The sequence below is a fragment of the Hippichthys cyanospilos genome, chromosome 20 (assembly GCF_059441005.1).
Source record: "Hippichthys cyanospilos isolate Australia breed blue-spotted pipefish chromosome 20, RoL_Hcya_1.0, whole genome shotgun sequence".
Taxonomy (NCBI): domain Eukaryota; kingdom Metazoa; phylum Chordata; class Actinopteri; order Syngnathiformes; family Syngnathidae; genus Hippichthys; species Hippichthys cyanospilos.
In genome coordinates, this window is record NC_142388.1 from 10,450,419 (window position 1) to 10,475,657 (window position 25,239).

Sequence of the window (25,239 nt, forward strand, 5' to 3'; positions counted from 1 at the left end):
AATGTTGCCTTCGGTGTGTCAAAAAGCACAGGCGAGTTTGAAAACCGCAGACGAACGCGTGAAACAAAGCTGGCTTTTGTGCCTCGGTTCTGGAAGGGCGCACGCGCTTGTCTCATACATGCGAAATTAATTAGGAGGAAATACTAAAACACTCGGGTGGAAATTGCTTTCCACCATATGTTGCACATATGAGGATCAATTTTGTATGCTCGGGCGCAGCAGAATGACTCTATAACTTGCTGGGACGCTTTGATGAAAGCCAATCTGCCACTCAAGGCATATAAAAAGAAGCCCGAGTTATACGCTACTGTTTGTTCCCCTTTATGGAGTCTTAGCTAATATGATTACTTAACCAGGTTAAGAAAATAGAATGTTTCATTCTCGGTTAAAAAAAAAAATCGACAAGAGCCCTTGTGTTCAAGTAGGAGAAGAACGAGTGGTCGCCCCCCACCCCAAATGTACAGCAATTGTATCATAGGTAGATAAATCACAGTGATGGAAAGCCATCGTCATAGAAACGGTTCATCAAAAGCTCGCGTTGATGACATTTTTAACATGGGAGTAAAAGCAAATGAACACCATGTCCTTGACAAGCATTGCCATTGACTGCCAGAACTGTCTTACAAACCCCACAATTTGTTTTCAGAACAACTTTATCCCATTAACCGGCAAAGACTGAAGTTTGTCTTCCTTTATGTGTTTTATCTGTTATTTGTGATGCTCAAACTTTCCACAGGGAACTATAAATGTCCCTGTAAACTATAAATAAATAAATAAATAAATAAATAAATAAATAAATAAATAAATAAATATATATATATATATATATTAAAATTGGACTTATTTTGACTGAGACTGGCCCACTGATGTTGACTCTTTCGTTTTGCTTTCCGTATTATAAATGAAATAATGAATGAATGAATGAATGAATGAATGGCATCAGCCCAAAAGGACAGCAGCCCTAATAACTCCAAAGGATGAATTTGTTTAACAAATGGGAGAAAGTCCAACTCACAAATGCAAACTGAGAAGATTCACAAAGAGCTGCTGTTGGCCACAACTCACACCGAGACGCTCACACGCATGTACATTATAAGACACTTACAAATGCATAAACACTACAGCTTGCGTACGGTAATTACATTTAATAAAAGCAAAAAAAAAAAGAATGCAAATTTTTTTTTTGAACAAGGGTTTCATTTATTGAAACACATTCAATATGTTTTGGGGAGTCTGGAAATTATTAACGGGGAAAATGTATTTGATTTATTTGCGTTTGAATGTGGTCGGAGAGCAAAATAAAGTCAAGATATGACTGTGTTTTCACGGACTTTTGGACGAAAGCCAGTCTATAGACTTGTCTACTTGTTACATAGACATATACAAAAACACAGCATGATGTGGGCAGAGCGAAAATTGGCAGATCTCGTTTCCTGCCTTCCGTTTACATACATGGCTGCACAATTTCAAGGATGTGTTAAGGCTTAGGCGGGCGACCAGATCCAGACAGTTTCGACTACTTCTCACCATGCTCGGATTTGTAGAATCTTAGTCATGCGCTTTGATTGAATGGGACACTACACACATTAATCCACCAACCCCGGACGCCTTAATTGCCATTTCCTCGTGCTTGCGATGAGACAGGGCGGACAAGGAGCTGAAAATGGAGTAAAACAGCAATTCTGGACCGCCTGGCTTCTGAAGCTATACATCTTACCCTGAGAGCCATCTGGAGTTTGTTTATTATATCGCAAACACAAATGACACGTAGTGATAATCCACCATGTGAATTACAGACGTGGTGCGTCGGAATGGGCGGGTCTTGCATGATTAACCTCATTTGATTTCCTTTTCAATTTACGGTTTTATCTTTACCTCACTGTACATCATACGGAAAGCGGATAAACAGAGGAAACCGCCAATTAGATGACATTCCAGAGGAGATTATGTGTGGAAATGGGGTTACTGTATACAGAAGAGTTAGTTTAGTCCAATAAATATTTACACAAAGTGCCACGGCCGGAGACAAACGTTACCGGGAAACAAGCTAGATAGCGTGGGGGTTGTCGCTGCCTGAGGAAAATCACACGAGGACTTCCCACATTTAAAAGGATAAACGACAGGCTTGTAACTCATCGCATTGTGTGCTTTCCCTCTCCTCGGATGTGATGCAAACGTTCCTTTTCCAATGACATTTAAGGCAATTCATAAATGCACATGGAGTACTACCTAAGAGGGAGGGAAGGCGAGCTGGGCGGAGATACAAATAGTTGCATCAGACTAGCCCGAAAAGTTAAAGATACATACGACATGCCCAGGGAGTGGATCTCAGTTAAATGTTTATGCAGCTGCGCGGAGGATTATTATTATCGTCAAACCGCGCTGCTATAATGTCATTCTGCGGATGCCAGAGCACAATCAGGTCCTCCCTGTAACCGGCAAGCCTTCTTCTTCCTCTGCCGCCCCCGAGTGCTGCTTCCCTTCCTTCTGCAGGCCCGACAGACACGATCAGATGTAGCAATAAGGTGGCTTAATGAAATGTGACAAGAGAATTGCGGAGCTCAGGGCAGACTTGGGCCGCATGAAGCCCAGCTTTGCACATAGCTCAGTATGGCCAACCACAGATGTGAAATGTATACCCGACATCCAGACAAACGCCTCTGATGTTGGATTTGCAACCATTAATTTGTTCGGAAATAGAATTAATTCCTATTTGAGGAACAGGGGAACCCCTGCCTAAGATGCCACAAGATGCTGCTATAGCCTTTTCTACTGTAAATTTGAAATGGTGTAGAGGAAGTGTATCTTCAATGACAGACAAGCCTTCTATGTTGAGATGTTTTATAGTGAGGCCTGTTTTGTTACTGGAAGGTATATAGAGCCCTTCACGCCAACTTAAATGATATTAAATTGTGAATCACCCAATTACTACTTTTTATTTCTCTTATACAATAAATTCCTTAATTTCATTTGCACTTTACAGGCACATATACTGTATATACTGCATAGATATACATACTGGATATGTACTGTATAATATACATACAGTATATTATAAATATTATATGTGTATAATATATGCTTTATATATTGTTTATATGTTGATACAGTAGATTGTAGATACATACTGTACATAAATGCATACTGTATATACAAACACATACTGTGCTGAAAACCAAACAAAAATATTCAAAACGTGACCCTGTGGGTATTGAATTGTAGTTTCAAGTTGTTGTATCACCATTCACCAATTGATGGCAGACATGGCCTAGGTGCACTTACAAAAGGTCTTGCACGTTGAAAAAATACTCTCAACTATCAGTTACACGCTTATATACTGTAGTGGTAAATTGACCTTTCTATTTTGCCCAGCCCCGTGAAATATGGCATACCTCAGCCGTACGAAATTGATCCGTTCCAGAGTTGGAATCGTCGCATGGCGGGCAAAAGAAACCTGTGGTAATTGGCTAATGGGTGCAAAACCCCCCAAATTAGTAAATATGAGTAAAAACTAGTGACAGAATAGAATATTCAGTACTACTTGCATATAATATACATGTACTGTATATAATTAAATAACATCATAAATAAAAAATAATATCATAAAATAAAATAAAAAATAAATAAAAAAAAGGAAAAATACCATTTTTGTTACCTTTGGAGTGGTGTAACTTGAGCTAGTTACGGCCATATTCCCTAGCGAGGGTATCGATGCACGTGCCTTCGTATTATCTCCAGCCTGGTTTCAATACTAATCATCTTCTTACTTCTTTCTTTAACATCACTAGCAATCTTGGGACCCATGACTAACCACTTAAAAATGAATTAAACACTGAAATGCACAATAAATCAGATTTTGTAAGCACTCACACGAGATCAAGTCTTTAGCGTTTTAGTAACACCGCGATGCCAACCAATATCAGACCAGCAACCTAGTGATGTAAACAGTGACACACATAGTGACATATGAGCGTGGTGCGACTCGCACGCATCCACATTAACCACCAAGTTTGAATTTTGTTGTTGATGCTGTAAAGCGGGAAAAATGCTGTAACTGGGGGACGAAAAAACTTAGCATTACACTTTGTAATGAGAAAAAAAAAAAACGCAAGCTAGGGCCAGCGTAACCGGGGATCCACTGTGTTTGCTATTACGTGCGTATTTGTAAGGACAGTTTAAGGTAATTAATTACATAGGAACATACTTGCAAATATGATTGAACCTCGCTGTTATTTTGTTTTTTGCTATTTGCTTTAAAAACTGACTAGACGAGTGTCAAATACAAAAGAAACCATGAAGGCGTTTATGGAATTGAAGGATGGAAAATAATCAAAGGCAAGCTTGTTTAATGTCATTGGTCTTATTTAGCCTCAAACCGTATCGACAATCTGACCTTGCTTAGCCTGATACAAGATGCTTGGCTCAGTATAAACCTCTGCTCTATCCTGCATGTGACATCAGCTATTCTGATAAACTCGCCTTTGGTGCATCAGAGTCTAATCTGGTCCAGCGAAGGTGGCGATACATTATTTTTATTTTTTTTTAAGTGGAACTGGAACTGGAGCTTAATGTTTATGAATCCCAAGACACTCACAATGAACTACATATACTAAAAAAAACAAATTGGAACGATACATGATAGGGATGAAGGTTACTTGTACGTTGGAATGTCGCTTTTACAATGCCACTTTTCAAACTAAAGCCATCAAAGGTTATATTTTTGCGATTGCAAAATTTAAATTGTTGCCTTTTCCTTTACCACCTAAAACACAGACAATTAATGTTGCACTTTCCCAATAGGAAGAGACAATACTAATGTGATACTTAAAAAAATGTGCTGTTAACATAGAACTTTACAAACACACTGTTGATGCTGTGCGTTGCTAAAAAGAAAATGTAAGCTGCTTTTATTGTAGACATTAAGAAGTTTATTTGAGAATCTTTTTTATTGGATAATGTCCTAAAAAAGATAAACTACTGACATCATCTTTTCCTAAAAGGATTTCATCCGCCCCACACACACACACACACACACACCCAAGATAATGTTTTGAACATCAAACAGTACAACTTCTAGGGTTCCGCACATTTGCAGCTTTCCACTGTAAATGGAAAGACCAATGTCGCTAACTTGCACGCTACGCAGATACTGTGCGGCGGACTCGCTAAGTGCTTCCCTTCCACAGTTTGTAAACAGCTGCTAGGGCCACTAAGTGGTAAAATGTACATTTTTACGCAGGCTGTTTACGCAAAGCCCAAGCTTCTAATCATGCAGACATATAATGGAGTGACGTGTGGTCTCTTTATGAGTGGAGGTGCATTCGAGAGGGCACGTCCCTGTATTTATTCATCTCTCTCTCTCTCTCACTCTCTCTCGCTCCCGCTCTCTCTCTTTCTCTCTCATCTTAGCTGAACGGAGCGCGCCTTTATGGCTTTCTTATGCATGTTATCAAGAAGGTCAGGTTTATTGTGCTATCACAATTGTTTTCACATTATCAAGTGAAACCCTCCATGAGAAATTTAAGCGCAACTCTCAGCAGCATCAAATATTCATTCACTGTATGACTTCCACACGATCGTATTAATGACTGAATTCAAATGAAACAGAACTACTTTGGGAAGTTGTCCGATATTGTCAACTAGTGGTGTTTTAAAAGTATTAAAAGAATTAAGAAGTACATTGAAAGAAGTAGGCATTCCAAAGGTTTTTCAATCGAAACAGCAGCGCCACAGTTTTTACCAAGCAATTGAATAAAAGCCACCAGTGCCTTAAACTAAACAAGAGGCAACAACATGTGATGCTTGGACATTAATTGCAACGCGATCTTGTTGCGTTTTGAAAACCCGTGTTATGCATGAAGGCCACACGGCCATGAATGTGAATGCAATGCTTCACTCCATTGCAAATAAAAGCGGCAGGATCATCACGGATCTGATGATTGCGAGAAACTTCCAATATGCTCGCAGGTACACAGATTAACAACCTGGCACACGTTTCATGCTTTGCCGATATTCTCAATTTAGCTGTTCACTTGAAAAACTTCATTTTCATATCTTGTTTGTCATAAACGCACTGAGAAATATTATTTTTTTAATTTGTTAAGTTATTTTGGTACAGCAAATTCCTGAGAAATGACAATTTATTTTATTCAACCTTTTTCATGATACAATTGCACTTTATTTTGGTTTCATCTTATTTTACACTATAACACAACACAACAGTTGTCCACATGCTGTTTTTGTGAAAAAAAAAAACAAAAACACGTTGCTTACAAATCAAAACTTAATAAATGTTAAAAAAAAGACTGTTTTTTGTTTTCTTTTACAAAGCAGACTAACATAGGATGATTACATCTATTGATTGAAGCAGGAATCATTTTTAACTGAGTCGAATCCTTTAGAAACGAAAATCGTTTTGAATCAAAAATCGACTCTGTATCGAATCAAATCGTGAGACCTTGATGATTTGATTGGACATGTTTAATGATGACTGTATTCTTGAGCAAAATTTTGACCACATCAGCACATCAGCAACGTACAGCCCAGTTTTGAAAGATATTTTTTGGACGAAATTTGGACCACATTGGATAAAAGCACTAGCCAACGTTCAATTACTATTTTTGTATTAAATTTGGACCACTTTGGTTGTGCTAATCATAACCCAATAATGAACAACACAGACAATTTGAGAAACACCTTCTAATCCAAAAGATTTCAATGACACTAAGACTTAAAAATAAATGAATTAGCTAAAACAATCAAGAGTACGATTCTTGATAATGCATAGCTGTGAAAGCATCAAAACACTGAGTAAATACCGAAACGAGCAAAGTTGATAACTGGGCAAAAGTTGTATACTTTGAAGAATCGAAATTATAAAAATATAATGATTTAAAACAACAACAACAACAAAATCCATCAATATTTCTTTGTAAATTTAAAGGCTTAGATATTCAGCTGTGAGTTAAAAAATAACAATTACTGCGAGTTTTCAAACTTTTGTCTAGTCCTGTAGATGGTAACTTTTTCTAATCATGTTAGCATAGCTTCATGAGACTATTCAAATGTACTTTAAAAAAAATCTTAAATCGATTTTGTCGGAATGGAACTCCATTGGAACCTCATGAACATATTTTAAAAGGAAAGAACCTTGGCAGGATAGCCCAACATCTATTGTTTTGTCTTCTTTTAAGATCAGTACGACCCTCGGTTCAAACGCAAAACCGTTCCTCTGTGAGGCAGGCGCGTTTTTCACTAGGCTACTTTGAAACTCTGTTTGACTCCTTGGCAGATTTTTACCCGAAAGGTTTCGGTTGAACTCCTTTCGAGGGTGCTCAACTTTGGAGGTTGCGCTGCTGGCTTATAATTATAGGCCAAGCGTGGAGATTAAGAGTGTCATGGAAAAGAAGCCGCAAACAAATAAACAGCTCGCTAAATTATGCGCCGTTTGTAGCGCGCGACCCACGTCAGCGCGTTCCTTGGCACGCGCTTTTTGAGAGCCTTGATCGCCTGTGATCTGCGAGGGGGCCGTATAATCTGGAGATGGACTTGTTGCTCAAATTAGTGGGTAAGAGAAGCGTGCCACATGTTCAGTATCCATAAATATTGACTCTGGCTTTTTTACTTGCCGGTCGTCTCCGACCTTAGTGGCTTTTCCATTTTGGGACCAAACCTATATGGACTCTGTCCCATTTCCACCCACCACCCTCTCATTCGTACCGCACGCACGTGCTCGACGTAGCCGGCCAGGCGTGCGTCTCCTGTCAAACACATGTGGCGCGTTCCAGTTTGAATCATTTTCCCGAATGAGTAAAAACAGACTATCAAATTAGAGAAGTCACAAGAGCAAATGCGCGGGGAAATCTTCTGAGCTGATCTCGTAGCGGGCATGTTCAAGAGTGTAAAAAGGCCATCTGGCTGAAGGCGGAGGAATGCAGGCCGTGCGTCTGGCCAAGTTGCTGTTAACGGCAGGTGAAAGGCTAATGGTTGGATCTAGCGGTGTCATCTCAGGGCTTCAGCCGCCCCCCTCCCTAAAAACCACCCCGGACTCGTGGAATGTAGGTGATGACAAGCAAGAGCCGTACCGTACGCGTATAGAGCCAAGAGTGCGCATGGGCAAGCAAATGGAGAGCCCATCACATCTTTTCAATGTCTTCTATAAGCTAAAGCAACAAATTTGATTCTAAACTACCTCATCCTACCACAAAAAAAAAAATCCACTTGGAATAGACCAATGCTATGGCAAGATTGCTTGTCTATGCGGCACTGTCAGAAAATGCCCTGAGCAACTTGCAGTTCAAATCAAAGAAAAGCTTTGCAGTCACGCTTTTGTAATCAGGTTTGTGCTACCACTATGCAGCCGTACTTCAATTTGAGCGCATCTAGGAGTTGATCAGCAAGGACTGGAGTGTTTTGAGAATATCATGCCACTTTCTATGTCATTGTTTGAGACAGATATGCCGCACTTATCTAATCTCAGCACCCACGATGATCCAATTACACGCTGATTGAAAGGACAACACTGCAGAGCAAATTGCGGTGGTTCGATAGCTTATCTGCGACACAAATGGACGACCTAGCAAGGAGTGTGGAGTGTGGAAACCATGTTGTGGAACCCACGGACAACGCACAAAAATGGATGAAGGAAACATTTTTGAGATGAGAATATCAATAAAACCATATAAATTAGCACGTTCTATATGCTAGCGTTAATGGTAGCTAGGTCTGTCATGATAAATGTATATCCAGATGATACATTTTACCAGAAACTATCATGATAAATTATTGTTTTTGTTTGTTTTTTGGTATTTTGGTAACCAGTGAGATTCCCAAGCGATTGAATCCTAATTGAAGTTCAAGTTATTCAATATGTCTTGTATTGATGCACAAAGATTGATGCATTTGTACAAACATACATTTCCAGCCAGCTGTAATCTCTCTCGATTCACCAGAGACTTTGCATTGGAACTACTCTGTCTGTATGCTGCAAGGACTCGCTGTCAATTCTGACACTTGTAATGGGTAATTATTAATAAACATAAATAAACACATTTGTCAAAAAAAAAAAATTGACAAAAAGTGTCGGCCCTGCTCTAAAAAAAAAAAAAAAAATATATATATATATATATATATATATATATATATATATATATATATATATATATATATATATATATATATATATGTTTGTACACAGAAAAATATATATATAAAGCGTCCTCTTTTGGGATTGGAGTCGATATCATCTGTTCCCAAAAATAAACCATTAACTTGACAGGTAACGAGCAGTGGCATGTTACAAGATGCGTCAAACTATTCTAGTGTGGGGGAGGATCTGGGTTTTTAAAATAATGAAATGCAATGACTTACTGAACATAAAAATTGTTTCATGAAATTACATTTTCCTGAAAGATATAATTTATTCAATAACTATTTTTAAAGGATATTTGCTTGTTTGTTTGTCTTATTTGAAATTTCCAGTACACCCTGAAGTTCCTTCAAGTACCACTGGGACTGTATATGCCATAGATTCCGATACTTGTAGAAAAAAACGTGAGAATGATCACCAAATGCCTACAATACATAGTAATCAGTGCAATCTATAGTAACACGCATATATAGTGCATATTATCAATATATTTTCACAGTACTAGATGCTTAATTGTACAAGGTAAGATACCTTGTTGACAGTGGGCCCAACACTCTCTTGTTGTGTCTGGAAAAGTTGCTAGTAGCCAATAGAATGTGTAGATACTGTAGGTGTGTAATGAAGCGGTGGGATCTCATTTTATGTTATTGCTACCATTCCTATACCCACTGCCATGTTTTGAAAATCTGTGGGATGCATTGTCCCAACGGGAGTGAATTGGTAATTCACAAAAAGGGTAAGCAAATATAGAACGGCAACAACTACACAGACAGAAAGGTGGGTAAACGAAACAATGACCCGACACAAACTGAAAGTAAGCAAGCCAAACTAACTAGGCAACAAGGAACACCTTGGTTAACACAAGGACAGGTGGACACAGTCGAACTAAAAAGACACTGACACAAGAGGACCAGAAACATGAACAACTAAGGGCAACTCCTACCCAAACCCAAAATATGAAAGAAACACAAAACACTAACATAACAGCTACTATTGCAATCGCTTCACAGAAAGTTTTCGCGTTATATGTGTCCATACTGTAAATGGACAAACCATGAGAAAAGAGCTAGAAAATGGAATGGAACTATTTTTCAAAAGCTGTTTTACCCATGTGTTTGTGTGCATTTCTGACTTTGCTTGCGCTTGTGTTTGCCCAGTGCGAGCAAGGTGACAGACAGGATGTGGTGTATTTAGTGTATTTTGAGTTGTAATGTTACCTGTAGTTTTATCACGCAATGCATGATGGGTAACTCTGGCTCCAGGTTGCGAGTGCCATATCATTGATATATTATGTAGCAAAGCAGAGTGAAAGACATAACAAAAAGCGGCGACGAGGACGCGCTTTGAGTATTTCGTAGCGGCTAATGGTATTAGCGGATGAAAAGTTAGCGCCCGTTTTTCTAAGTGGGATGGGTCCCAAGACGTTTAACCTGCTACGTAATATGTTACAAAGGAAAAGGACGAAGCAGCATGAGTCAATGTTGTGGACGGGTGCACTGTATAAGATGCATAGATTTATAAGCTGCACCAACAAAAATTTGACAGAAAATCTATTTTTGTTATGAATAGGTCGCACCAGACTATACGTTAACATCAGATATTTACACCAAAAGATGGTACATGGAAGTTTTTTACATTTTTATTCTACTTAAAACTTTTTTGAAGCGGCAGCCTGCACCTTAGCAGGGTTCAAAGCGTAATAAAAAAAAGTAGCAGCTTATTGTATAAATTTTATGGTAAACAAAAACTCATACAAATGACCATTTCTCGAGTCCCAAAAAACTATTGTGTCCAGTTTTCTTCATTGGAAGATGAGTTGATGAGGGATGTGAAAATCAGTTTGGTTCTTTTCTTATTTTTAATTTGAATTATATTGCAGATTGGGGTGGCAAATGATCAAAGTACTAAATAAAAAGAAATGAATGGATAACAGAAAAATGTGAGAAAGTGCAAGTACTGTATTCCACTTCCATTTACGAAATATTTGTGCGCATATATTTCATTTTTTACTCCAATAAATTTGTGTGCTTGTATAAAAAAAAAATCACAATTGTTTTTTTTTCCTTTAACGAATCTTAATATTTTAACAATACTACACATATTTTGTTTCTGCAGCCTAAAACCAACTAATTTCTCAAGTGTGTACACTTTGTAGGTTCTAACCCACTGTCAAAAAATTAAGCAGCTTAAGAAAAGTTCCCAATCGGAAAGAGAGTGTGGGAAAAGCTATAAGACCCGCTTGTTTTGACAGAACTGCATTTCACTTGAATGATGTTTCCCCCCCTCGCTCAAAACATCGAGGAAAAAACACGGCTGGAAGAAAAGTAAACCACTCTGAAGCCCTTCACTTTTATAGCCCAGCAAGCTCCGTGCGGGAGCCCCTCCGCTCTGACCTTGTGTTTTTGTTCAGGGAATATTTGTGGATCGCATAGACAAACAAATGCACGCTGGAGGGTAAAGAGTAGAGCAGCAATGGTGGCGGTTGTCTGTTGGTTGTTCGCACTTCTGGACACAGTTGTCATGCAACGGATGAAGCAATGATTGCGGTTTGCCTCATCTCCTCAGCAAAGTAAGAGAAGCAACGGAACACCGCTCAAGAGTAAAAAAAAACTAAACAAAACTCAGTACGGAAAACTGCTTCATCCCTTGTACGGACTTTGAATACTGTTTGCCCATATAGAAACACAAACACAGACAACCACAAGTAGATATTATACTGTATACTGTATATAAAGTATATATAAAAGGTCCTCTCTTAATAACTGTCTCCCCTTGCAACGGTGGTGGCATAACCCCCATTTTTTTCCAGAAGTTGGAACTGAACACCAAGGCTAACACATCCCGAACGTATTTGTGCATGCTTTGTAACCTTTAATTCCATACATAGACAGGGGCTGTTTTACACTGAGCACCCATGTATTAAAAAAACGCATAGTGGTGAATGCATTTGCTCACTTTGCAATTTCAGTCTACAGTCAACGCTAACAACAACATTAAAACAACACGGGCATTGAGAATATTTGCATTTTTTTGTGTTTCATTTTAAATGTCATTGAAAAGAAAAAGCTTTGTGTTTTGCAATTTGTTGGCTTACGCTCCCAATGTGAACCGGACCAAGATTTAAAGTGCAATGTACAGACTGAGCTATACTTTTTTTTGCATACCGTTACAGTACACTGTGCCTTCTTAGAGCGAAACGTAAACCAGAACACGGCAGTTATGGTCAATTTAATGCTCGGAGAATGAAATGACTTGGATGAATGAGAATATTCACAGACAGGCACACTGCTGATAACTAAATACAAAAGGAAAAATAAACAAAAAAATATCAAGGTATTCCTAAAGTAGGAGTAGTTCCTTTTAGCTTCAGGGTGAGCCATCGGGCAAAGGTAGTTGCTGTTGCTTCTATCTCTGTTTCCATAACTGTTTGGAGTTTAAGGTGATTGGGCGGTTGGCCCAATGCGACCGAGGCCTGGTCCCCGCGAACAGAAGTCCGAAGAGACCTAAGATGGGCTCCACCTAGACCAGTAGTTCTTAACCTGGGATCGGCCAAACCCCAAGGGTTCTGTGAGCCGGTCTCAGGGGTTCGGCGGAGCCTTCGCCGCGGAGGTTAGGACACACTACTAGACACATCACGTCAATTTATGATGACATGCCCTGCTTGACCATCACTGTAGATGGTCACGTTACATTGCTTGGCCAATCAGTGCTGTGGGAAATTGAGTGCGCTCAATAGTCAACATGTGACTGTCATGATAGTACGTCGTGTGATTTCTTTCTTTATACTTTAATCCATACTAACTATGTCGATTAAAAAAGGAAAGTGGTCAGACGAATACGCACGACATGGATTCACATGTGTCACGGAAGGTGATGGGCGCCAGAATCTTAGCTGCATGATTTGCAATGCAAAGTTGAGCAATTCTAGCATGGCACCGGCAAAACCAAATGAACAATTCTAAGCTACATGGAAATGGAGAATACAAGACCACAAAACTTGCTGAATTCAAGGTGAAGAGAGCCAGATTTGATGATAAGGCCACTCTGCCTGATCTTGGATTTGTACCCACTAAGGTGGTGAAGCCACACAAATCTGAACAGGTCTCTCAAAGGCAATAGCAGAAGTCACACTGATTTGCAGGTATGTCATTTGTTGTGAGTTCCTTCACTGTGCTGGTTTTATTCTATGAACAAGGTGATGCTCATGCACGGTTAATTTTGTGCACCAGTAAAAAAAAACAAATCCCATGTCTTGAATTTGGAAAAATAAATCAAATTAAATTTTCACTAAAGAAGGGTTCGGGGAATGTTCATATGAAACTCGTGGGGTTCAGTACCTCCCAGAAGGTTAAGAACAACTGACCTGGGCGCTTGCAGATCCTGGTGTTCACAGGTGGTTTTCCATTCAATTACTAACCAGGTACAAGGGTGCTTAGCTTCCAAGATTAGAACATTCTCAGCGTTGTATTGCTGTGAGCCTACCCTTGGTGGACTTCATAAAACTTTGTGGACAAATGATTTTAAATCATTTTTAATTATTTGGCTTACATTACATTGCTTAGGTGCGCTTACACCGGTCTTACACAAGAAAAAAAAAACCTTAATTATCAGTTACACGGTTAAATAGTGGTAAGAGAACTTCATTTTCTTTTTGAAAAAAATACAACAGTAACAATAAATGGAGTTGATGCTGAACTTCACTGTAGGGCAAGCAAAATTTGAGAATTTTAGTTGACAAGCAGAAGTAGCATTTTCCATCGCCTCATAAACTATGCGGCGCTTCTACAGATAGTAACTCCACAAGGGGGTGCAAATTCCCCATACTAACTCCAACGATTATCATGCACCATTACACAATAAAAAACAATTTGGGGTATCAATTTTGAGGGGTGCGTTGATGCCCCTGGGCGATGCATGTATTGCACACACCAAAATCCACCACTGCATGCACTGGCGCAGCTAAATAAATCCAATCCAACAGCTGCCCAATTATACCTCACACAGCTATGACACACATCGTTTGGAAATAATCCAAGCAATTGACACCTTAGTTCTTCAAGGAAAGACGACAGGAAGCTCTCTGCCACAAAAAGAAAACACATTGATGCTATTTCCACGTATGAGACATTCGCACATACAGTAAGTTGCAAGTATGGTTTGGACTGTTGACTTTGACTGTGTGCTTACTTTTTTGGGGTGATAAAAATAGTGGCAATGCAGACACTTGTCAAATGGTTTTGGACTCAACATCGAGGCGCTCTTCAGCCACAAGATGTTGAGTAATGCTTTTGACAGTGGAGACTTTGACACAGAGGTGGTCTACATCGTTTTTGCCACCTCCAGCCCCTCCCTAAAGAACTGCCCTAATCTTGACGTTTAAAGAAAATATTTTTCTTCAATGTTTTGGTTAAGATCATCTTATTTGTCATGTAAACACACATACATGGAATTTGACCTCTGCATTTGACCCCTCACAGTTGTTGACACAGCAACGCACACTGTTAGTTGGACACACTGAAGCAGGGTCCCGGAGAGCAGTTTTGGGTATCATTGTTTTTGAGTTTGGTCAGCAGTGGTTGGTCATTACCTGAACCCTGAGCAACTTTAATGTAATTTCCTCTCGACCGCAAGTGCCAAAAGGTCCGCCCCCTGAGATGGACGGATGAAGTGCAATATTAACCAGAATGCAATGGGAGATTAGCAAGGTTGCGCGGAATGTATTATTGGAAAGAAAATGTTTGATGGCTTTTTTGCTTTGATAGTTTTTGTTGTGGTACCAACTCCACTTTTATTTTTTTCAACGTTTCCAGTGAATAATGCATGAAGCAGGAGGTCTGCTAATAAGGTTTACAATTTAGTGACGATTCAAATTTTTACTCTCTAGAAACATTGGCAAGATTTCAGACAAACATCTCCCAATTTGGTTGATGAAACATAGTGACATCAAAACAGAAGCAGCAATTTTTGCTTGCTAAAATAGCACAAAAGTTCAGCAGGTCTGGTTTCTTCAAACGTGATCAATAGGAACAGCAAATGTATCATTTGAGTCATTTAGGTTTATTAAAGTGCTTTTTAAAAGTGTTCTGACAATTCGCGCCAGCTTATATGGGCTCATTGAGTGCTGCTAATTATTAATGGTGCTAGCATCTAGTGCTACACTGCTGCTAATGTTGGAGCCATCGCAAATAACCAACAACAGGTTGAAGGTCAGTGTCTCCCGGTTGGCCTGGGAACACCTGGGGATCCACCCGGAAGAGCGGCGAGTGAAGCCTGAGCTTCCGTGATGAAGCTTCTGCCCCCATGACGCGACCTTGGATAAAGTGGTAGATAATGGCTGAATAGATGGATGGGTATTTCAAAACCAGTAAAATTTTTGGCAGACGTAAGAGCACAGTAAGTTGAGTAAGTCTGGTTTCTTCAAAAGTGATCAGTCGGAACAGCAAATGTATAATATGAGTCATTCATTTAAGCTTTAAAATGATTTTTGCCAGCTTACAATGAGAAGTTGCAGCTAGTCAATAACGCTGCTAGAATCTAGTGCTGCACTGCTGCTAGTGCTAACTTTGGACAAGTCGCAAAACCCTGACAACAGATGCCTTATAGCAGTGGTTCTCAAAGTGGGGTCCGCGGAACCCGGGGGTCCGTGGCCTGACTGTCGGGGGACTGTGAAATAATTTGGGTTATTCATTTAAAAAAAATACGTATTTGTGTTCATTTTATTTTACTTGATACTAAATTGTGAATGTATTCATGACTTGTCAATAAAGTAATCAATTCAACCTGTTTAATATATTTTTTGAAATGTAATTATTTTGAAATTTGTCAAATAGACCCACGTAATCCACGTCATCATCTTGACCCACACATCCGCAGTACCTCTGCTATACACTTAGCTATGGATGCATTTGTCAGATGAAAAGCTGTCCAAACAAGAACATCAAATAGAATTTGATTTTTGATTTTTTTAAAGCAACAAGGGCACTTATGTTTGGCTTAAATTATTTTTTCCTGCAAACTGAAATTTTGCTTTCCTAAAAGGGGTCCCTGACTCCAAACCCCCTGATTTACAGTAAAAGGTCACTGTAGTTAAGTCTGTTTTTAAGCATTCTTAATTCGTATAATATTACACAAAAAAATGTCATAACCACAGCAGCAATTTTTGCTAGATAAGACTGCACAGTAATTTGAGTGAGCCTGGTTTGTTCAAAATTGATCAGTAGGAACAGCAAATGTGTCATTTTCTTGTAAACGCTATTGAAGTGCTTCCCTATAATAATCTGGACAATAAACTAAAAAGATCCTTCATGGCTTTCAGATCCAATTGAAAAAAAAAGTGTGTGTGTTGAGTATTCGCTCTCGTGTGTGCTTATTTGACGAGAGAGAAAAAGAGGAGGAAAAAAAAACGGCTTGGGTGTGAGTCCCGCACCCACCACCACCACCACCACTACTACCACCCCTCTCGCACGCCGGAGGGGTAGAAGTCCGCAGGAGGCGCTTTCATGGGCGGCCGTGTGATTGACAGCCCCTCGGTGACATCACCGGACGACAAAAAGACTCGCCGGCAGAGGGGAAGGCACCAATCAATCGCAGCACTCGAGCAGTAGCGCAGCACGCGACCAGACAACTCTACTCGAGCGCGCACCGAATTCCATTTTTTCCTCTTAACATTTCAACTCTTTTTAACTGTTGGAAAGATGTTCCATCAAGACGTTTTATACTTTGATACCTCCCTTTTGCGCACACGCGCTTCTTCCTGACGGGAAAGCGTTTGGTTGCTTTTTTTGTTTGTTTGTTTGTTTTTTGTTGTTTTTCTGTGCGTAAAAAAGTCTTATCCAAGAGAGAACCTTAAGCCGAGGTGTGCGCCACTATGTGCCCGAGCGGACAGGTGAGGGTGTCGGTCTGTCTGTCTGTGGTCCTCCGCGGAGAAGGAGCGTGGATTTAACGCGACTACATGTGGACTTTATCGGAGCCCAACGGTGGAACGACGACCGGACACAGCGCTTCCTCGTCAGGTAAGAAGAAAATTTAAACATAAGGCGAGCGTGTGAGTTGGAAACATTCAAGTGGCTCTTAGCACGTTTTGCATGCATGATGCATAAGGCACAGAATATTTAGGAAACGGAAAAAAATGTGGTTAAAGTGTACTTTTAACTTTTCTTCGGAGGCAGTTTTTTTTCTCCCCCCAAAGATGTGTTGTACATCTGGCACCAGTGGTGCACGTCAGATCTAACACCTGCAAGCCTCTTGAAGTAACCCTATCCCTTATGATTATACAGTCAAAGCCTCCGCAAATTGACGCTTGTAGCACCCGGCCGGCTGGCAGGCAGGCTGGGCCTCTCCTTTTCTTAACTTTTTTTCCTCCCTTCTTCTTTTTTCCTCTTCACCCCCCCCCCAAGACGCTTTCATGCCTCTTCTGATCTCTACTCGCCTGCATTCCTTCAGCGTATTCTAATTGGAGACTTCTTTGATTTGTCCTTCCTGTCCTTCATAGACTTCCTCCATCTTCATCTTTGAGATCAATCTTTACGCTGTTGGTTAATTCCCAACCCCCCCCCTTCCCCGACCACATCCGACTCTTTCAAAGCAACAAGGTGTCTTCCCCTTTCTTCCATGTTGTTCAGCAAATTGACAGGACCCCCACTTTCTCCTCCTCCGCAGGGACTGACTGATCATGGTCGCCGTGGTCGGCTCTCTCATGGTACTGCTTCTGGCTCAGGTGTTGATGGAGGGAGCGACAGGACTCATCCCCGAGGTGGGCCGAAGGCGGTACGGCGAGTCGGGCCGGCACAGCCCGCAGCAGTCGGCGGGCGCCCTGCACGAGTTCGAGTTACGGCTCCTTAGTATGTTCGGCCTGAAACGCAGGCCGTCGCCGGGCAAGCACGCCGTGGTCCCGCGGTACATGGTGGACCTGTACCGCATGCACTCCGCCAACGGCGACCACAGTGCCCGACGGCCCAAGAGCATGGGAAGGCACGCCGAGAGGGCAGCCAGTGAGGCCAACACGATTAGAAGCTTTCACCACGAAGGTGCGTATTAGCGGCATACCTCTACCTGTCAGCCTCCAGCTCCTGGGCTCCCTCAGACAGTCCAAACATGTACTTAAACATGACTCAGGGTGTCAGCACGCTGACTTCAGAGCACTCGCTTGTTTTACGGTGTGTTTTTCGTCATCCGCAGCGTGACATGCTTCTTAATTTACTCGTGCTATTAATGCGACTTCTGGGGAATCCTTCGGGGGGAAAAAAAAAAGCAGTGACATAAGGCTTTTGGGCAAACATGGGGGTCTGGCCATCACTGCTGGGAAGTAACAGATACTTCAACGCTGTACTTGAGTAGATTTTTCTGGTAATTTATCCTTGATTACAGTTTTCAACTTCCAAACAGAAAATTTAACCACATTTGAGAATTTCATTAAGATTGGGGATCTTGTAATATGCAGGGGAAAAAACAGGTACAAGAGCCAAACATGAACGAAAGACAAACACCAATGATGCAACAGCTTTGGCGAAGCTACATATGCCTTTTACTGAATTTAATCAAGACTTGTTTGGAGTCTTGGTGAATGCCTTGTTTTATGCCAGTCTTGACCAGCAGCTACTGGCAATCAATTCAATTGTAATCTGAAGAAAACACAAAGTAATATTTATGTTTCCAGTCATTCTCACTATCTAATTTTGCAGTTTCTGTTAGTGACTTCACATTATTGGTGAAATTTTACTTTGTATAAAGGAGTTGAATTACTAGACTACTGTTATTTTTATACAAATATCTAGACTTCAATTTAAGTACAACGTACCAGTACTTTTACGGCATCTGCTGGCCACAGCTGTCACTACGGCTTTAAAACGTATCCAAGTGGCCGTGGAATCCCTGGGGTGAATTTGTTACTTAATAATTGATGGTGTTTGCAGTACGCCTCTGAAAACAGTTTTTCCAGACACGCACCGCAGGAGCGGGATAAAGGGCGGCATTTTTCTTTGTGCAGGTGATCGCATGGCCCCGGTTACTTCAGCAACACACAACATGGCATTAAGGCAAACACGTCACCCTGTCAGACGCAATTCCAAATTGTTATGCTGTCCAAATAACCCCCTCTGCGTTACCATTACTCAAAAATACGACTGCATAGTTGATTTGTCTGTAACCACTTGGTTAAAATAGAGATGTGCTTAAAATGTCTCTTAGATTTGAAATAACTGTATTCGCCACGTCTTTATATTAAAATAATTGCAACTAATAGTTGATTTGTAAATGTGGTGCGTGATGGCAAATTAAAAGTTACAAAGGTGGCTACACAGAGACCTCATACACATCATTTGAATGTGTGCATAGGTTTCCATGGGTCTGAGTAAGAGGGGGCATTTGCTCGGGTGCCATGACACACTGTGATGACTTGGACACACTGCATACAAGGCAGGCTAGAGTATAGGCAAGACCAAGTGAGAACTAGGAACACTAGCAAAGGGTCTGCACTGACGACTGCAATAAGACAAAGGGGCGGTCAAGTGATCCCAAATTGATCAGGATTCGTGTTAGAGCATAGACCAGACTTGATGAGGACCAGGAACCTCTATAGGAGGGGAAACTGTAAGTAGGACTGAGTGTATACCAAACCAGATGAGGACCAGAAACCCTTGCAAGGAACTGCAACCATAGGGTGGATTGAAGAATTGATGGCAATGCTCAAAAAAAGGTTGGCTGGACCCACTGAGGATCAGGAACCTCTGCAGTTCTGCAAGGGACTGGAACCAAGGGGTGCCATTAGAGAAAGGGGTAAAAGTGATGATGATTCTGGTTAGAACCTGGTTCAGCAACAGCAAGCCTCTGAAAGCTCCGTAAAGGATATGACACCCAGAGATTTTGTTAGAATTGGTAAAATGGTTAATGGAGTGGACTTATGTAGCGCTTTCTACACCATATAATGCTTAAGACGCTTTACACAAATTCACATTTACCCATTCACACACATATTTAAACACTAAATAGACAAATTTGATGAAGATTCTGACTTGAGCAGAGTATGTGGATTGTGGACCAGAAATACATGCAAGGGGCAGGTAACTAAGGTTGCCCGAACTGTAAAGGAGGAGGGGGGGCAAAAATTACAACAATTCTGGCTCCAGTGCAGACCAGATCAGATGAGGGCTAGACATGGGGAGCCAAGAGATGACTATTCATGGTACAGCATTGGCCAGACAATTTAAGGGTAAAAAATGATGACAATTCTAAATTCTCATAACTGACAGGCTCCTCAAAAAAATACATTTGTGGCATAGACATAGACCTTAGGGAATGTGGTTTTCTGTGTTTATATACTCCACCGACATTTTTATCCCATGCAACGGCTCATCCGATCTCTAGAGACGGATAAAATAACAACTGCCTGACACATCTGCTTATGATAATCACTTTGCTCAGATATGCAATTTCACCGTAATCAAGAGCCGGGAAATAAAAGGAATCTGTATGAAATGGTATAACTCATAATGACACCTACCGGTTTTGTTTTGGCACAGAGGGCAAATGAGAAATTAGGAATGTTGATAAACGCAATCTACGGTTCACACGTTTTTAACAAGCCCGGACTTGTTTGCTGAAGCGGAGGAAGCTGGGGAGGGAGCTAAAGACAACGTGACAGAGAGTGAGACAGAGCAAAGAGGATTTGAAACATGGAGAACCGGAGGATTTGGGAGTCGGGGGAAGAAAAGACCGAGTAGGAAGAAGGAAAGACAAGGTAGACTGAGGGCGGGGGGGGTTTCCCACATCAAATAGGGAGTGATACGCCTAATTGAGGTCTTTGTGCCTCTGGTGGGAGCTTTAGGATGAGATGGTGGAATTTCCTAAATGGCTCCTTTGAACGATGGCGAGCACAGTTCAAAGTTTGCGACGTGTGCGCATTGCCGCTTGTCATGCTCACAAGTAAGAGTTCAAAGCGGGATTGCGGCACAGAAAATTGCCCACCGCACTGTAATTTGTGTCACTTAGGCAGTGAGGAGGGAAATACCAATGAGTCTATATACCGTGCTTTCTTAAACATGCCTTGGGGTATTCATAATAACATAGCTGGTCTAAATGCTCTTTCAAGGAACAACTTCTCCAAGACTCTGAAACGGTCCCAATCCCTAGCTAAATGAATTATGTTTGTTATCTAAGGATCAATATATGGCTGCAAAAACAAACATGAACAGCATCAACAGGTAGATTTATGTATTTGACACGGTAAAAAGCCATGGTCACTCAATTTAAACAATGAGAGAATCTGGCAGTCACAGTCTGCATCATATTCGGTTACCATGGTTTGTTTAAATACTTGTTACAGTGGACCATGTAATTGGTACATAAGCTTTCACTGGAGATTTACCACGTGTAATCCACTTCGTAATACAACAACAATCATGCAACAATTGTAGAATCTGTCGATGTGACAGCATGTTAGTTTACAATCAATATTTAGAAACTTGGCCAAAACATATTTAAATAAATTCACGCTTGCCAGAGATTATAATTCTTCATATGTACTGTGGACAAAAGCTGTGTTTTGCTGGTCAAATTTGTAATACTGTGCTGTTGTTCTGACTAACCAATCAAAGGAAGGAAAAATGTTGACGTTACTGTCCACCTACTTGGCCTTGAATTTGACGGCTTTAAAGAAACAATCCTATTGCTCGTCTAGTTTGAATTATTTTGCCCAACACTTGCTATTCTGAAGCTTCTGGGCAGATCACAGTCACATGGAAACACACAGTAGCTAAAATCAAATCGGGTGAAAAAAAGAAATCTGGTATCCACATATTGTGTGATGGGAAACCTCCTGACAGTTTTCTGCTGGCCCTGATGGCTTGCCTCTGGTAAATAAACTTCAAAACTCACTCTATCTTGTCCATGCTTTCTTTTCTAGAGTCTATGGAGGCCCTGGCCAGCCTGAAAGGCAAAACCACCCAGCAGTTCTACTTCAACCTCACGTCCGTTCCAGAGGAGGAGCGCATCACCTCGGCGGAGCTTCGCATCTACAGAGACCAAGTCATGGGAGTCGCCACCGCCACCCCCGACAACAGCTCGGCAAATGTCAGCTCGGCGGCCGCTGGCTTCCATCGCATCAACATTTATGAGATTTTCGGGGCGCCAAAATCTGGCGGTGGGGAACCTTTAGTTCGCTTGCTAGACACCCGGTTAGTAAAGGACTCTTTGAGCCAGTGGGAGAGCTTTGACGTTAGCCCCGCTGTGTCTCAGTGGACTTCCGGAAAAGGCCGCAACCAAGGCTTCATGGTGGAAGTGCGCCACCCGGAAGACTGGCAAGCCAGCAGCGAGCATGCCCAGAAACGCGGCAGGCACGTGCGGGTAAGCAGGTCTTTGCACCAGGACCAGGACTCGTGGCCTCAAGCTAGGCCCCTGCTGGTGACATACGGCCACGACGGGCGCGGGGACTCGGTGCTTCACACGCGGGAAAAGCGCCAGGCCACGCTCCGCAAACAGCGGCGGAAGCACCAGCACAAAGCCAGCTGCAAAAGGCACGCGCTTTACGTGGACTTCAGCGACGTGGGCTGGAACGAGTGGATAGTGGCGCCCCCTGGGTACCATGCCTTTTATTGCCACGGGGAGTGTCCTTTCCCCCTGGCGGACCACCTCAATTCCACCAATCATGCCATTGTGCAGACGCTGGTCAACTCTGTGAACTCAAACATCCCGAAGGCATGCTGCGTGCCCACCGACCTGAGCCCCATTTCCTTGCTTTACCTGGATGAATACGAAAAGGTCATCCTTAAAAACTACCAGGACATGGTGGTCGAGGGATGCGGCTGTCGGTGAGAATGGGACGGCGGGTAAAGACACAGGAAAAGGCGTCAAAAAGTACTCAAGAGAGACATGAAATGTTCTTATGGACACCCGGTTTCCCAATGAAGACATTATTTATATGAAAAGAAACAAGCAGAGCTATCCTGGAAGAAGAATTTAAAAAATATATATGAATATATTTATGTCTACATAAAGTTGGGAAATAAATATTTTAATCAGAGGAATATATTCCTTTTACAGGTTTTGAAAATGTATTTCTGATGTACATTTCCAAATGGGTGCAATACCACATGAAGTATAATGCTCAGATTTTTATTTTGTATTTATTTCTATTATAACCACTTTGTTTGTAAATAAATGTGTATTTATCGTGAGAAAATGTGCTCTGCCTCCAGTTCTCCCAACATAAGCGACATACTCTAAGAGACAGAAATATACAACACACACAACCAGAAGCGTGTTTTCTTACAAAGATTGCAAAGCAAGCAGTGAGCTCTTTATGGTAAGTGTAACTGGAGCGCAACAACAATAGTGTAGTCGGCTGAGGTCAGAGTGCCACTGCTGCAATGAGGTGCAGTCATAGGACGGCGGAGACAAGTTACACAAGCGCAATAGACTCCCGCGGGAGGATTAGAAAAACATCGGAGCTTGTTTTCCAAGAATGACGGCAAAGACCCCCAAGACTTGTGAAAACCAGTTCCCGGTGTTTTTCCTTGTCAAATTAGCAGATGAAAAGTGTGTTCACGCTTGACAGTTTTGAGTTCAGTTAATACAAACTCCGTTGCGATCCCTCTTTACGTTGCATTAAATATGAAGGCTTCGGTTTTGATGAACGACTGCAATTTTTCAGTTCGATCAAGTGTGAATGCTTTGGTTAAAATGAATTTCAGTCAGATTTCGACAGCATTATATTTTAAGTGTCGACCGATTGGTTGTTGTGCTTTCTCCGATCATCTGTGAACACCTCAGAAAAAGTCAACTCGAGAATTATCAACGCTTATGACCAAGTCTGAACACTTTGCACAGTAGTGTGTTTTCTCCCTAACTGCGATCAACTACCACCACATTGGATACAATTAACTGGTTTTACTTATCAATTTATTTTGTAAACACCTCAAATAAAAAAAATGAAAGAAAATCTACGCTTCTCTCAAAGCAAGTAATCCTTGAGCAATTTCTGCCTATGTTTACGGAGTTATAACTGCTCGGACAAAACAAACTCGAGTGGGATTTCACCCAAAGTATTCTCAACTATGAATGGCTTGTTTGAAACAAACTGGTGCACCGTTTGATCAAATAATCAATGACTGCTGCAGATGAAATGAACTCTACTACAGTTTCGTGATATATATCATGAACCTCAGTTCAAATAAACTGGCGTGGTGTGTTTGTTTGTTTGATCACATGACAAGTGTTGCAATTTTGGTTTGATCCGGTCTTGATGCCCTAAACGAACTCTGGTGTGACCACATTCTCTTGATGAATGCGGCAGATTAAAAGAAAAAATCCTCAAACCGTTTCATCAAGGATGAACTCCTCGTTTAAAACAAACCGCAATGATTTTTCCCTTCACTGAATACTTTGAACTTCAGTGAAAACAAATAAGCAGGGTACAGTTTAGGTCTGTCACAGTTATTGGTGTTTTTGGGTGTTTTACATCTTGGCTGCTAAAAATAAAAATCCAATTAGTTCATGTAATTCAGTAGAAAGCATTACGTTTTTGTAAGGCATTGGAAAAACCGCTGCCTAAATGTTCCTGGGCAAGTTCTGCTCAATGCCATTGTTAATGCCTGGTAAACAAGTTCATATAGTATGACTTTTTCTAGTCATGTGAGTTTCATTCCGCGGCTTTGGCTAGGCTTGATAACCAAATAACATGTGAACATGGCCTTAAGTGTGAAGTAAACAGGGACCAAATGCCTAAAGCAAAACGCAGTCCATCATTTTTTATTTTGGCCAAGACCAAGTAACCAAATTACAAGGGAGGGCATGACCTGAATAAAGTAAGAGAGCCAATAGTAATTTCATGCAAAATCTTGTCCAGTCAAAATGCATATCCATCAATTTTATATAGCGGCTTATCCTCAAAAGGGTCTCAGGCTTGCTGACGCCTGACCCAGATGACTTTGAGCAGTGGGCTATATCACTGGTTGCCAGCCCATCGCGGGGTACAAAGGGACGAACAAGCGTACACGAAGCCAATCACGCAATTTAGAATGTCCAATACACCCTCCTTTTTTTGTTGTTTTTTTTTTAGGGTTATGTTGAGTGTGGTAGGAAGCCAAAATGCCAGAAGA

General features: G+C 41.1%; 1 protein-coding gene across 1 annotated transcript; it reads left to right on the forward strand.

Moving 5' to 3' along the window:
* Positions 1–16,636: 16,636 nt before the first annotated feature.
* On the forward strand, positions 16,637–23,315 carry bmp2b (bone morphogenetic protein 2b). Its single transcript, XM_088403122.1, has 3 exons — positions 16,637–17,160; positions 17,807–18,174; positions 22,047–23,315. Exons 2-3 carry the CDS (start codon positions 17,820–17,822, stop codon positions 22,952–22,954), a joined length of 1,263 nt encoding a protein of 420 aa, XP_088259248.1. The 5' UTR covers positions 16,637–17,160; positions 17,807–17,819; the 3' UTR covers positions 22,955–23,315.
* The last annotated feature ends 1,924 nt before the right edge of the window (positions 23,316–25,239 follow it).

Coding starts and splice junctions, on each gene's coding strand:
- bmp2b (XM_088403122.1), top strand. CDS start 17,820: ATGGTCGCCGTGGTCGGCTCTCTCATGGTACTGCTTCTGGCTCAGGTG. Junction 18,175..22,046: donor TAGAAGCTTTCACCACGAAG/GTGCGTATTAGC, acceptor TTTCTTTTCTAG/AGTCTATGGAGGCCCTGGCC.